This window comes from Carettochelys insculpta, chromosome 19, assembly GCF_033958435.1.
Source record: "Carettochelys insculpta isolate YL-2023 chromosome 19, ASM3395843v1, whole genome shotgun sequence".
NCBI classification, from domain to species: domain Eukaryota; kingdom Metazoa; phylum Chordata; order Testudines; family Carettochelyidae; genus Carettochelys; species Carettochelys insculpta.
The window spans coordinates 7,989,511-8,003,804 of record NC_134155.1 but is presented as its reverse complement, the minus strand read 5'-3'; the positions used below and the strand labels follow the sequence as shown (position 1 = coordinate 8,003,804).

General features: G+C 44.1%; 1 protein-coding gene across 2 annotated transcripts in view; it reads right to left on the bottom strand.

Annotated features, from left to right (window-relative positions):
- Positions 1–226: 226 nt before the first annotated feature.
- Positions 227–14,294, bottom strand: part of MRM1 (mitochondrial rRNA methyltransferase 1) — a 29,248-nt gene continuing 15,180 nt past the window's right edge. The window contains exons 3-6 of one of the 2 annotated variants that reach the window (XR_012648125.1): positions 11,241–11,334; positions 5,412–5,528; positions 1,061–1,180; positions 227–967 (exon numbers count right to left, since the gene is read on the bottom strand). Coding sequence is in view for 1 of the 2 variants with exons in the window: in XM_075013820.1 (XP_074869921.1) it covers positions 924–967; positions 1,061–1,180; positions 5,408–5,528; positions 11,241–11,334 (379 nt within the window). In the remaining variant the exon portion in view is untranslated. Of the gene's footprint in view, positions 968–1,060; positions 1,181–5,407; positions 5,529–11,240; positions 11,335–14,294 lie in introns of both variants that reach the window. The other variant, XM_075013820.1, reaches the window with a different exon arrangement.

Here is a 14,294-nt window from a genome sequence, read left to right as displayed (position 1 = left end):
TCCCATTGACTTCAATGAGAGTTGAAGGTGCAGGGTCACTCAGCATCTGCCAGGACCAGAACCATAATGGAAGAGGAATATTCACAAAATTCATGAGGGAACATGCTAGTGAATCCATAGCCTTGCTCCTCACCCTCAGCTCACTCAAATATGCTGTGTCTTGTTTCACTAATCATGTGATGGTTTACACATAAGAGAAAACAAAAGAAACAATTAAATACAAATCTACAATAAATCTGTAAACAGTTTTATTTCAAAGGACTCTTTTTTTTCTCAAGTGAGTTTCATTATAAGTCACATTTGTGACACATTTAAGTTCACAGTTTACAATCAGATTCAATGCAACATGTTTTGAGATGTTCCCATTGTGATGTGCAATGGGAAACACCATCATACAGTCCTTATTCCAGCAAAGATTTCATTGAGTGCTGCAAAGAAGTGTTGGCGTAAAAAACATTCCACTGACTTTAGTGGATGCTTTGCGTCAGTAAACTTTGAGAGATTTGGCTCCCTGTTTTGAAAGTCTAGCTTTCTCTCATGCATTTTCTTTAATCGTCTCTTCTGGGGTTCATGTATTCAACAGGTTCCTGGAGCTTTCAGCAGCTTGATGAACCAGGTGCATCAAGTGAACAGGTGGAACACTGTACAGTGACAACACAGAAGAGTTTAGGACATTGGACATAACCTAGAATAATACCTGGAATCTTCCAAAGTATAAGCTGAACATTCCATGCAGAAAATGCAGTGTTTATGCCCTCCTTAGCATCTCAGGAGCTCTTAGATGCACAAAAACTCTGGAAACTGCACGAAGATGTCCACCTCAACTGATTGTCAGCGAAACCACGTAACAGTGAACCATTTTCACTGTTCAAAAGGGTTGGCTTTCAAAAGATCCATACAATTCACGGTAAAACCACACCATGTTACTTTATTTTTTTTTGGCTGCATATAGAATGCAAAAGAATCCCTGCAATAAAAACAAAAATGTGTCATTAATAAAATTCAATCCTAAAAAATTTTATCTTTAAAGAAACAGGAATTGCCATCAGTTTATTTTTACCAGTAGCAACAGAGACATTTAATGATTCAATCCCAGGTTCTAATATTCTTCCAGGAGGGATGATTAGCATCCTGTGGCACAAATTTCGTGTCTCTGAAGACAGCCCAGACCCTTCATTCCCTGAAAAAAAGATTAGATTAGATTAGATTAGATAGATAGATAGATAGATGGTATAGCCACGTTCATGGATTTGTATCACCAATTTCACACATTTTCACAAACTAGCCACCAATTTCTGAATAAAATAGCCAACAAATTCCTTTCTAAAATAAAACCAGAACAACCTCCTGACAAATGCTGACTCACAGGCATTGTCCCATTGACTTTGACAAGACAATACACATGATCAAGATGCACTTGAGTACAGGTTTGCAGGATCCAGCTGTTAAACTGTAGTCAGAGGTAACAAATCACAGCAATGTATCTAGCTTTCCTTACTGTCTCATTTATCTGGATTTGTTTGTAGAGTTTTAAGGAGTTTCTAAGCCAGTGCTAATACTTCATGCTTTAGCAGCACTTTCATTATAAAGCCTCATAGCACCTTTTCAAGAGCCAGGGGAAATCCTTCCTCATTCCCAATGTAAAGTAATGCACAGCTGACCTGCTACATCAGAGGAGGAAGCTTCATAGTGGCCCTTCATAGTGGATATAGGGGTTGATGGACCGATGGTTGGATCCAGTCCTTCAACTCCTATGTCTCTATTGATATTGACTTGTTCAACCTTTCCAATAGACGGTACTACCAGCTGGGTGCAACTCATGAACACAGAGAGTTTAACCAGAGGCTTCAATCGATTAGTTGCTAAACCATCCAACAACCCTAATACGTTTGACCTGATACACTAGTGAAGCAGAATAGAAATCTATGTCAGGTCATTAGTAGTAGTTTGGCTCTGACTGTCACAAAGGAAAATGGAAAGGGAGATGCTTAAAACAATTCCACTTGTAGACAAAGGAATACAGAAGGCCCCGATTAACCCCAGTACCATTCCACCCATCTCTGACTCCAGACCAGCTCCACTCTCAAAAGGTGTTCATTACTCTTAGGACTTCACAGGAGCACTTGGAACATTTTATATAAACACAGAATAAGGTCCCTGGTCCACATCCAACAGAACAGATCCACAGAAAAGGAGGCCACCCACTCCCCTTTCTTGGCCTTGCCACAGAAGTGACTGTTAAGAGAGACACAGGCCAACTCTGTTGTAATTCAGATTTATTACTCTGGAAACCAGATGTTGTCCTACGCACTGGAATTGCCTCTGTAAAATTCTGCAAGCCTCCATCTGCTGATGCTGTACCCCAATCATCTCTCCAGTCTTTTTAAGGTACTTACGTTGTCATCAACACTGTACTATCTGAGGACCCTGGTAAGACAGGGCAGGGCTATTATACCCTTAGAAACTTATACCCTGGGAAACTTAGAAATTGGGCTGCTAAGTGACATGCCTTAGATTATACAGGCAGCCTGAGGCAGAGGAGGGAAATAAACCTGGGTCTCCCAAGCTAGCATCCAACCACTGGACCACCATTCATCTACATTTCTCCCGATGTTGGTGGGAAAAGAAAGGGTTTCACCTTCCATTCTATTTTGTCTTGGTTTGATACAGAAAAGTTTTATAACTTCAAGGAAGATTCATTTCATCAGCCTTTCATGCTCATACTCTTATGCGTTCCCTCTGCTTGAGACAGCAGCTACTGTCGGAGGTGTAATGCTTCCTGGAACACTCCCTTTCTCTCACTGATAAGGGTCTTATGATTCCCAATAAAAGCAGCAATCTTGCTTCCAGCTTTTACAAAGCTTTTTATGGCCTTAGTCGCTTAAGATAATTAGAACCCATAAATTCAGGGCAAAAAGACTTGCAGACAGAGCATGACATGTGGGAGGGAGTGTTGATAGAATCAGATAAAATAATAAAAGATGCTAGTTTACATTGCTGCACAAAACATTTACCAACTCGGGTCTTTGACTCTAATCTCATAGTTTTGTCTCTCCTTGAGAGTGCAGCTGAAACACATTAATTTAATGATTTTTGTCCTGGCTTCTGAGTATAACATTGTATAGGGTGTGGCCTGATGACTTGGGGAGATAATGGAATGCAGAGCCTTTTGTCTCTAAGGTAGGACTCAATCAAACTGTGGTCCATTTAGTCCAGTATCTTGTCTCCAAAGTGACCAAGTACCTGAAGCTTCAGAAGTCAGTGCAAGAAACCACCTAATGCCTTATGTCTTAGGCCATGAAGCTTAATGATATATATCCCACCCCAAAATTATCAACTATTGTAGTATAGGATGTTGACAATTCAAATCCAGTCAAAATGAGTGGCTACCAAAGATGATGGTTGTTCAGTGGCCTGTGAAATAATCAATTTGATTGATCTAGTGGACAGGTTTCCAAATAAGCAAAACCACAGCAGGCACCCTTTTTCCCCCAAACTTAGTACCCAGGCCAAGGACTGAAAGGATATGCAGAGCTGACAGGACACGAAAGAGAGTTAATCTTGTCCAAGCCCATGCAGAGACCTTCAGTGTCTAGGGCAGTCAATTCTGTTGCCTTAGGCATTGACTTTGCACACAGACGACATTAAGAGGTATTGTTCAGATCCTTCTCTTTGGCTAGTGAGCAAGAATGTAACTGACTAGCATGTTGGGAAAGCAAATGCAAGTCTGTAACACTTTTCTTATAAGACTGTGTTGGAAGCTTGCTTCCACACTAATTTATTGCTGCTCTTCTCTGTTTGCTGCCACAGGTACGCTACATATTCAGATCCAGGACATTTCTTCAAACAACCCCAGCATCACGACTCCATAACATTCTATTTTCTTTTCAGTGAAGAGTTAGTGCTCAGCAGAGAGTTGAAGTCATTACTGTTGTAAGGTTTGGGAACTCTTTGCATGCACGTACCAATCAGCCTTCAGCCTCCCCTGACAAAAGAATATTTGGACTTTTTCCTGGAGAATCTCTCATAATTCAAGGTAATGACACTGCTGTCACTTCCTCTCTCTTCCTTTCTCTTGCTGTTGTCATCATTTCTCGTATGTATTTCTTTGTGGTCCATCATCTGCACTGCCAGCCTTTCTATTCCCTTTGTAATATAGTGCCACACATCTTGTAGAGATGCCAGATTTGCTGTGTCGTCCTGTCAGTATTTCCTGGAGTTCAATAAACATTTTAATTAAAGAAATGTCTTCAGAGCCAAGTAAATGGTAGAGTTGGGCAGGATTACAGCCCCTTAATGGCTGATTGTCAGCATGACATTACCTTTCACTACAATGGTTCAAACCACCTTCATTGCCTGCTGACATGGAGCAGCAAAAAGGATTTCAAAATATGCATCTGTGATGAACTCTGCAAAGTTTCTTACTTCAGCTGTAGTGCCCACTTGTGTCTTAACCATTCACACCACGTCAGATGCTTCTCCATAAAAGACACCACCTTGATAAAATCCATTGTAATGTTCTCCTTTGCTTAAGACAAAGGTTGGCAAACTTCAGCTCACAGACCGTCAGAGTTATCCACTGATGGACCACAAGGCATTTTGTTTATGTTGCCCATCTAAAGCAAGAGCCTCCCACGGCTTCCAGTGGCCATGGTTCCCCATTCCCAGTCAATGGGAGCAGCAAGAGGCCATGCCTGGATATGGTCAATGGAAACAAAATGTCTCACGCCCCAGCAGCCGACTACCCTAATTAGCTACATGCTGAAGTTTACCTAACCTCTGGCTCAAGAGAAGTTATAGGGACAGAAGGGCGTATAGCTCAGGGGTTTAATAACAAACTAGAGTCACTCCAAATGAGGAAAAGATTGAAAGTGACTGAAAGTTAATTCTGTATCTCCATGGGTCTCAGCCTTTCCTGATTATTGTACCCCTTTCAAAAGTCTAATTTGTCTTCCACGTCCTCACATTTCACCTCACTTAAAAACTACTTGCTTATAAAATTAGACGTAAAAATGCACATCACAGCACACCATTACTGCAAAATTGCTCATGCTCTCATTTATACCATATGATTATAAAATAAATAAATGTGACTATAAATACTGTCCTTACAAGAAAAATAAGAGACAGCTGCTGCTCTCCCATCTATCGCATCACTAGCCATAACCCACTTGCAAAGGATAAGCAAATATCCACCTAATAAGCTTCCCTTTAGTACATTCACTTTAAAGGAACCTCAGGTATGACTTTGCAGAACAGGGTGGCTGATTTACATCAGCTGGCACTTAGTTTCTTTTCAGAGTTACTGCAACGGAGATAAAATGACGACACCAGCATTATCTTTAGAGGTGACATGTCTCCATGCCACACACCTTCACCCCAGGTAAAGTTTTGCAACATAACATACCTACTACTAAAATGGTGGGTTTAGTCCAGTGAAATTCTAAGCAGCTGATGACAGGGACCTTCTCCTTGACCTCAGATTTGCTGACCGTTCCTATGACTTCCCAGCCTTCTTCAGTTTTCACCTTACAAAGGGGGCAAAAAAGAAAAATATTATTCCAGGTTCTTTAAACTTACAAGAACATACACATCTAATCTTTCAGATTTTCAGCACAAACATGCAGCTAGCTAACCTACTTTGCTTCTTTTGCTATGTTCATTTTTAGTACATCTAAGCTGTACACTTAAAAATTAGACCAATATAGCTCTACTGGCAAAACCCTGCTACTATAGAGATACCTTGCCACAGCTTCAAGGTAACTACACCTGTCACCCCACCACTGTGGGCCACTCTAGGAGTTCCCGCTCAGGTCTCCAGCCATCCTGCCTCTAGGTTGGGACCCTTCTCCCACTCCCTTCTGACCAGGGATATTTCAAGCTTCACAGCTCCCTGCAGTGACAGGCCCCAGCTGGCCAGCCTGCTGCACTTTGCTTTCCTGGACCTTAGATTTGCTGACTGTCCCTGTTTTGGTGGACTATGACCAGTGTATTCCCAGTTAATGCAAAGGACCATACAACTCTCTCCAAGCACACACATTTTTTCTAAAGGCAGAAAGAATTACAGAACACAAACAGATTTAAACACACACCAAACCTACCAGGAGCAACCCATCAGATTTACGAGGCACTAGTAAGCCAAAGTCTTTCCAGCCCTTCTGCAAAATCAGGATCCTCCTTGTCCATGTGCAGGCTCAGAAAGAAGACCCTATGTCAGTTAAAAGGCTACTTTTTAAATACCAAAAGTCCTTTCTTTGTCTGTTGGTTTCTGGGAAAACCAGTTTGAACCAGTACATGAAAACCTCCCAAGGGGATATTACCTATCTGGAGGTGTACGCAACCTAAGTGATTCACCTTAATCACCCTGCACTATTTCTGCTTCCTGGCGAAGCTGCGGTAACCCTCTCCTCTGAAGCAGAACACAGTCACATATACATTTAACACAATGATCCCAAAGATACTGCATTGGGTTGCAAACATCTGTCACATCACTTATACCAGCAAAAAGTGCTTTTGCTGGCATAACGTATTCCAGTCCTGTGAGCAAAATAAACTATGTTGGCCAAAGGATATTTCTGCCGCTATAGCTGCATCTCTGCTAGGATTTTTGCTAGCATTGCTACATCATTAAAAAGTCATACCTGCAATCAATACAATTATGCCTACAAAATTTCTAAGTGTAGACTCATCTTAAAAAGCCCAATTCAAAATTTTCAAACTTGGGTGACTAAAATTATGCCCTTAAATATGCAACTTGAATTTCAAACACACCAACCACTTCTAGTTCCCAATGCTCTCATTTAATTAGTGGGCTGATTCTGCCTCCCTTACTCTTGTTGAGTGGCAGTTTAGAAGACTAGTAATCTCATTTTATTTGACACAAGCTCAGTTCAGGTGCCTTAATTTGGCCAGGAGCCTTTTAACTAGGAAATCCACTTTAAGAAGTGTCAAGTAGCTGCTTCTTGCCAGCCTCATTTCCTGTAAAATTTGTACTTTTTACATGACACTACATCTAATTTACGCTCCTGTGATGCCACAGGTTAGGCTGACCAATCTGGGTCCAATTAAATGGACTGAAGGAATGGCCAAAATGTTAACATATTGAACTTTATAGTAACAAAGTGATTCTTACTGTTGTTTCAATTAAATATCAGTAACTTTTATGTGCTTTTTTATCTCACCATCATCCAAAGCTCTGGCTGCCATAGAGCTATGGGAGGGCTGAAGAAAGTTTCCAGCTTTGAACTGGAAGAAAAAGGGCTTGACATCTTGCTAGCTCCCTGGTGACCAAAAGAGGATGGGTAGGGAGAAAAATACTAAACTGCCTGTGATCTCCAGCAACAAAAGTTGGTCCAGTAAAAGATAATACCTTACTCATCTACATCTACACAAGAGGGTTTTGTCGTCAAAACTTACAGAGAATCTACACACAAAATGTGTTTTGTTGACAGTCTGTTGACAAAACTCAGCACTTCTGCCAAAGCGTGCTGCCCCTCCGTGATGAGGAATAATGCCTTTGTTGACAGTTTGTGTCGACAAAAAAGCCGTGTAAATGCTCTGGGGAGCCCTCTGTCAACAGACGGGGCTTCCAATTCATCAGGCACTCCTGTTTACTGAGCTTCCAGCTGGCCAGTTTGTCAAGAGAGTGGCTGGGCAATCTGACTGCTCTGTCAGCAGAGTGGATTGCTCTTTCCATCTACTTGTGTGTGGACATGATCTGTCCACATAAGTTTTGCCAAAAGATCTCTTCTGACAGTAACTTCTGTCGACAGATCGCTGTAGTGTAAACATAGCCTCAGTCTCTCTAATACCCTGGGATCAACATGGCTACAACTACACAGCAAACAACTGGGATCATCACAGGCTTTGCTGTAACAAGAACTCCATGCAATTCACTGGCCTCCAAACACATCTCCAAAACCGACTACATACTGTACTCTCACAAATGTGACAATATCTTTTGTTTGTTGATTTAAAGAGGCCTTTTACACCCTTCTTTTCTCTCTGTACAGGCAGGGGTCAGAAGCTTAATTATGAAACTCAAATATCCAGATTCATTTTATAGCTGGCCCTTCAACAAAGTGAACAGATTCACAGCATTCCAACTCGCCCAGTTTCTCTTTTCCTCCACATGCTAACTGCTACACAATGCTGCCCTCCTGTGACCAACCTTTGAGAAGCAGCCTCTAGCTCAGGGGTGGGCAATAATTTTTGATGGGGGAGCCACTCCAAGAATTAATGGGAGTGCAGGGTCTGGGATGGAAGTGGGGAACAAGTTGGAGCTCGGGGTAAGGAACTAAGATGAAGGAGGGGGTGTGGGGCCTGGGGGGAAGTATGGCTGCAGAAGAGGATTCTGACCTGGAGAGGGGTATATAGGAGGGGATGCAGGGTCCTGGCGGGAGTTGTGACCAGGGGCAGGGGGTGCAGGAGGGGAGGCAGAAGGTTTGAGTTGTGACATGAGACAGCCAGGAGGCAATTGTGACCTGGGGCAGGGAGGGGGTGGGATGCCAAGTACAGACCCTGGCCAGAGGCACTTACTGCAGGCACTGGACCATCACCAAAGAAACTGGCTGCTCTGGCCAGGTGTGCATCTCTGCACAGCATACCGCCAGGGTGTTGGGGGGAGGGCCTTCTGCGTTCTGCACACACCTGTAAGTTTCTGGCCCATGGGAATTTCAAGGACTGTGCTGAGGTAGAAGCAGCGTGCAGAGACTCGCCTCCAAGGGGCTTCCTGTGCAGAGACTCACATGCTGGCCCCAGCAGCCAGCTGCTTTGTGTGACAAGGTCTGAGAGTGCCACTGCACTGCAGGACACTGGCTGCCATTGCTCCCTCTTATATTTTACCTCCGTGTACAGAATAAACTTTGTTATATGCACCAAGGCATGTGCAGATGTGCACCACCAATAGAAACAGATGATGAGGGCTGTGGACATTCTGCACATCACCTGGGCAGCACCTGACTCTCTCATGGGTGACTGTCCAAGTGCTCAGTTTACAGAGAACACTGCCGGTGGCCCTAAGTATTGTGGCAGGCCAGATCTGAATGTTTGGCAAGCCAGATCCAGCTCATGGGCCGTATTTTGCCTGTCCTTACTCTAACTGGTGGTGCATAAGACAGAAACATTACACAAACTCTACAGAGTCCTCACAGGGTATATCTATGCTACAGTTGAGAATGAGCCTCCCAGCCTGAGAAAGACAGGCCCTAGCTTCACTCAAGCTAGCACACTAAAAATAGAAATAAGGATATTCTCATTACACATTTAGGAAGATTTTCAAAACCACCCAAGCAACTCAGGACCACACATGCCATTTACTTACAATGTGACTTGTGCTCCTAAATCACGTGTTTTTGAAAACTCTTAGTTCTTTAAGGGATCCTCAGAGTGCTCAGGTCAAAAGCATCAGGCCTGACATCATGGAAGCAGATGTCTTTATTTTTGTTTATAAAAATGGTTCCTATATGAAGCATTCAGACCTACACATATTGATACATGGAAAGAGCTACTCACTCAGCTCTACAAGGCAGTTATGCAATGCATTTAGGCTACGGCTACACTAGCTCAAATCTTCAAAACGGCCATGCAAATGGCCATTTCAAAGATTACTAATGAGGTGCTGAAATACATATTCAGCATCTTGTTAGCACACCGGCAGCCATGGCACTTCAAAATTGCCATGGCTTGCTGCCATGCAGCTCATCCAGAGGGAGCTCCTTTTTGAAAGGATCCCGCCAACTTCGAAACCCCCTTATTCCTATCTCCTGACTGGTGCTGAACCAGAGAATTTGCTGAGCCATGTAAAGTCAATATTGTTTAGCAGTATTCCCAACACTTCCACTGCTTACTGGGCTCTTGGAAGAAATTTAGGGATAAATTAGCACTAAATAGCAGCACAGAACACTGAGAGCCAGGACTGGTAGTGGTAAACAAATTTTATGGGACCATGGGAAATAAGGGGATTTCAAAGTTGGCAGGGTCCTTTCGAAAAGGAGCCTCGTCTGGACTAGCTGTGCAGCAGCAAGACATAGCAATTTCAAAATGCCGCGGCCGCCAGCATGCTAATGAGATGCTGAATATGTATTTCAGTGCCTCATTAGTAACCACCTAAATGGCCATTTGCATGGCCATTTCGAAGATTTGGGCTAGTGTAGACACGGCTTTACTGATTGTTGCCTGCTGCGTCCTTAGAAAGCAGATACTGATGTCTATTTTGGCTTGAACCATTGTCTGCAACCAATGAGGAGTTCTCCTAGATATCCTGGATAAGTGACAGTGCTGTTACTATTTAGCTTGGACCTGGCTGTCACTGATAATCTTAAAAACATTTGGGTTTTTCATCTGCAAGTGGAACCTTTCTGGTTCAGCAACATCTGTGTCTCACATGATTTTAGTTATCCGGTTATCATGGATGTGGCCAAGTTTCCTGTGGTTCCATAAAATTTGTTAACAGCTACCAGTCCCAGCTCTCAGTGTTCTGTGCTGCTATAGTGTTAATTCATCCCTAAATTTCTTCTAAGAGCCCAGTAAGCAGCGGAAGTGTTGGGACTGCTGCTAAACAATATTGACCTTACATGGCTCAGCAAATTCTCTGGTTCAGCACCAGTCAGGTCCTGAGGGTGCTGGACTAGAGAGGTTCAACCTGACGTTAGAAAGCAAACCCACTGGGGCAGAAACCATCTTCATGTTACATACGTGTACAGCAGCTAGTACAATGGGGTCATAGGCACCAACACAATACAAATAACTAGTCAAGTGTCTGAACCCTATTCTCAGTGCTGACGAGAATAGGAACAAGTGACAGAGTTGCTACTCTTCAGCTGTATATGGTATGGTGCACAAAATATGCAGTTTATATTTGTTTTCTTTTTCTACTTTTTTTTTTTCAACAATTCCCTTAGCTGTTTAGACCATGCAAAAATGTTACTGCGCATAGTTCAAAAGAACCAAATCAAGTACCACAGAGGCAAGTGCCTTTATTTACTTAACAGATACAGCTATAGATTATAAATGAGTGGGAGCTGGGTACCTACATGTCATTTGTGCCTTTGAAAACCTCCCTCTCTATGATCAGGGACAGGTGTGTAACAGCTTAGAACTGAGCATCAAACGTAAAAAGGTGATCTCTGCTACTGACACGCCACATAATCTAGCTGGAAAGATGGCCTGAAAGTTCGTAGACCCGGTAGTGGTAAAAGGGCAGAGGGGAAGACAGACTGACAGAAAGCTGGGTTCTTTACCTTCAGAAATCTCTGGAGATCATTGGTGCTGTATACTTCCAACACCTCCATGGCTCCAGCACTTGCCTTGCTGACTGTAGGAGTAAGGGGGCAGCTGTGAGTGGAGAAGCCAAGAAAAGTTTTAGTCAAAGCAAAGCAAAAATCCTGAAAAAATGTTTTTGTCACTTCATCTTATTGCCTTCGTAACTCACTTTAAATCAGTTTACAAATTATTCTACTCACTACGTAGATGCACACTCTTGTAGGGAATAGGCAGCTTTGAGGGGAACGCAGGGAGGAGGCTGGAGGCGCACTTTTAAGTGCTATAAATATCAAACTAACAAAAAGTGGTAACAAAGCATCTCATCAAACCAAGTGTAAATACCTGTGGCTAGTTTTATAAATACCCACTGTTCAGGTGACCATGCCATGCTGTTAAAAATCAATGTCAATCCTAGCTTAAACATAGGAGGCTTATTGGTTGTGGTTAACCAGTGGGGCTGGAGCAGCCCTCCACCCGCTGCGGACAGGGGGCTGCTCCAGCCATGCAGGACCCAACCCACCAGAGCAGCCCTCATCTCCCACAGCCCCCTTGTTTAATCAGTTACCCAGTTAAACTTATCGTTTAACTGGTTAACTAATTAAATGGGATTTTACATCCCTCCCTTGAGTACACCAGACCCTCCTGCAACACACCTATATCAGCCAGGCTAATCCTTCACTTGCCTCCCTTAGCAGTTACTGTTCAGAAAAGAGAGAGCAGGGAGGGGTGAGCCATCCTTAGTGTCCTTCCTGCCATTACTAGCCTCACAAAGCTTCTATATTGTCCACCTTAAAAATCTCCTCTTAAAACCAACTCCACCACCTTGCAACAGTTAGGGCTGCTGGGTTCATTGCTAATCAGACATCTCATAATCCTCTTGCTGTTTTCTTGTGCTCCTCCCCCACCTGTTGTTTCTCATCTTATACTTAGATTGTACTGTCTTTTGGGCAGGATTATATTTATGTTATTTGCATGTCCAATGTTTAGCAAGGTGCCAACTGGGCTCCCTGACTAGAGCTTTTGGGTACTACCATAATAGTTCTGCTACAAAATAACCATGTTCCTGAAGCATTAAAATATATCACCAAAAAGCCCACAGTATTGGAGATGCTCAGGAAGTGAGATTAATCAGAAATGCACAGCTCAGAAGTGCAAGAATGCATTCATCCCTGAAGCGCAGACAGCAGGGACCAGGCCAACTCTTGCAACCCAGGAAGCGGCTGTCTCACACTTTTGAACCTAGAGGCAGAGGGATTAGAACAAACATGCCATGGAATGAAGGGGAAAAGAGGGTAGGAAAGAACTCAGGCTTCTTCCTACTAGCAGCACCTGTGCCTTTTTTAATCAAATGATACACTCCAACTAGGAGCCAGGGACATGTGGCACTCCATGTGCGTGTGTGCTTGTGCATTGCATATAACTAAGCGTGCTTACAAATCCCTTTGCATCCCAAGAAAGCTGATCTCTCTAGCTCTCTTGAAGTTTTATATTGCTGCCCACCACCACAGTATCTGAATGCCTGCTCTGTGAAATCAGTAGCAATACAAGTTAAACCTCTCAAAAGCAGAATTCTCTCGCCCGGCAACATCCGTCTTCCAGCAAAACCACGGATGTCACTGAACCAGAGACCCCAGGTTGGGAGGTTACTAACGGGAGCCTGGTCGCCTCAGGCAGGGGAGCCCAGCGGGGCTTGAATCCCTGGCCAAAGGCAACAGCCAGTGGGAGCTCGCCTCCGCAGAACCGGGCCTGCACCCAGCATCCATGGGGCCAGGACCATGCAGGCATCTGTGGGGCTGTGACCATGCCAGCCATCCAGCAAGGGCTGCACCGGGCACCCGCAAGGTGGAGACTGTGTTGGCAGCTTGGCCAGTCCAGAGCTGAAATCCAGGCTGGAGCCAGGGCTGCCACCTGTGGGGCCAGGGCAGTGTCTGGCACCCTGGCCAGGGTTGGAGCTGACCTCTGCAGGGCCCAGGCTGCATCTGTGGCTCAATGGCCATTCCAGCGTTCCAGCTGGGATGGAGCTGGTGCCTACATGGACAGGGCTGAGGCTGTGGCCATGTCCAGGACGGAGATGGAACCAGTCTCCACAGCCAGTAGCCAGAGGTGGCTGGACCAATGTCAGCCCACCAGGAGAGAAGGACTGGCAGACAGTAAGGGGGCCCCAGGGCTGGAGGTGGTGAGGAAGAGGAGAAAGAGGAGCTGGCAGCAAACTGGGTGGCTGGAGCAGGGGACCTCCCTTCATCCAGCAAATTGCCTCATCCAGGGCTAGTCAGGTCTGGAGGGTACTAGATGAAGGTGGTACAACCTGTAGTCTTCTCCCTAGCAGATTTCAAGAGGTCTCCTGCTCTTCTGTTTCTGTTTCTTGAAATTAGTAAGGTTGGTTGTTGGGCAGCATTTTGGGGTAGAAAGCATGCCATAGTGGCAAGGGTCGCTTTTCTGATGGCAAGGCCTTCTCAAAAAGGCGGACTTTGCAAGATTTCCTAAAGATGGTCAAACTCCACATTTCCCTAATGACCTCTGGAAGTTTGTTCCATAGTCAAATCACCTCCACTGAGAATTTTTTGGCCCCAGCTCTCACATGCTTCTCCCTAGACTTTGTCATTTGCATTGTCCAAGAGGAGCACAGCTATCATGGTGGTGAACAATTCAAAATGGATGTACCTGGGGCACGATCTATCAGTTGCTTTCAAACCCTCAGCAGCTCCAATATATCCACACCCTATACAAGGCTCTGTCTATCCACCCCCAAGGTAGAACATGGAAGCTCAGCAATTTAGGATAGAAAGTGAAGAAGGCAGCATCCAGCTGAAACTGCAAGGTAGACAGGGTGCAACAACTTGAATTGGAATGTGACTATCCTTACAAAAAGCATGATGGGATCATTAATACCTACAAAAGATCCTTGGTGTATGTCTTGTCTGAAAAACTCACTGGTTCTATTAATAACAGGAGATACCTGCACACTTTTTTCCCCTTCCTCCTTCCCCTGCCCGCTTCCTGCTATATAAACCTTGGATTCTTATTCTCTACTC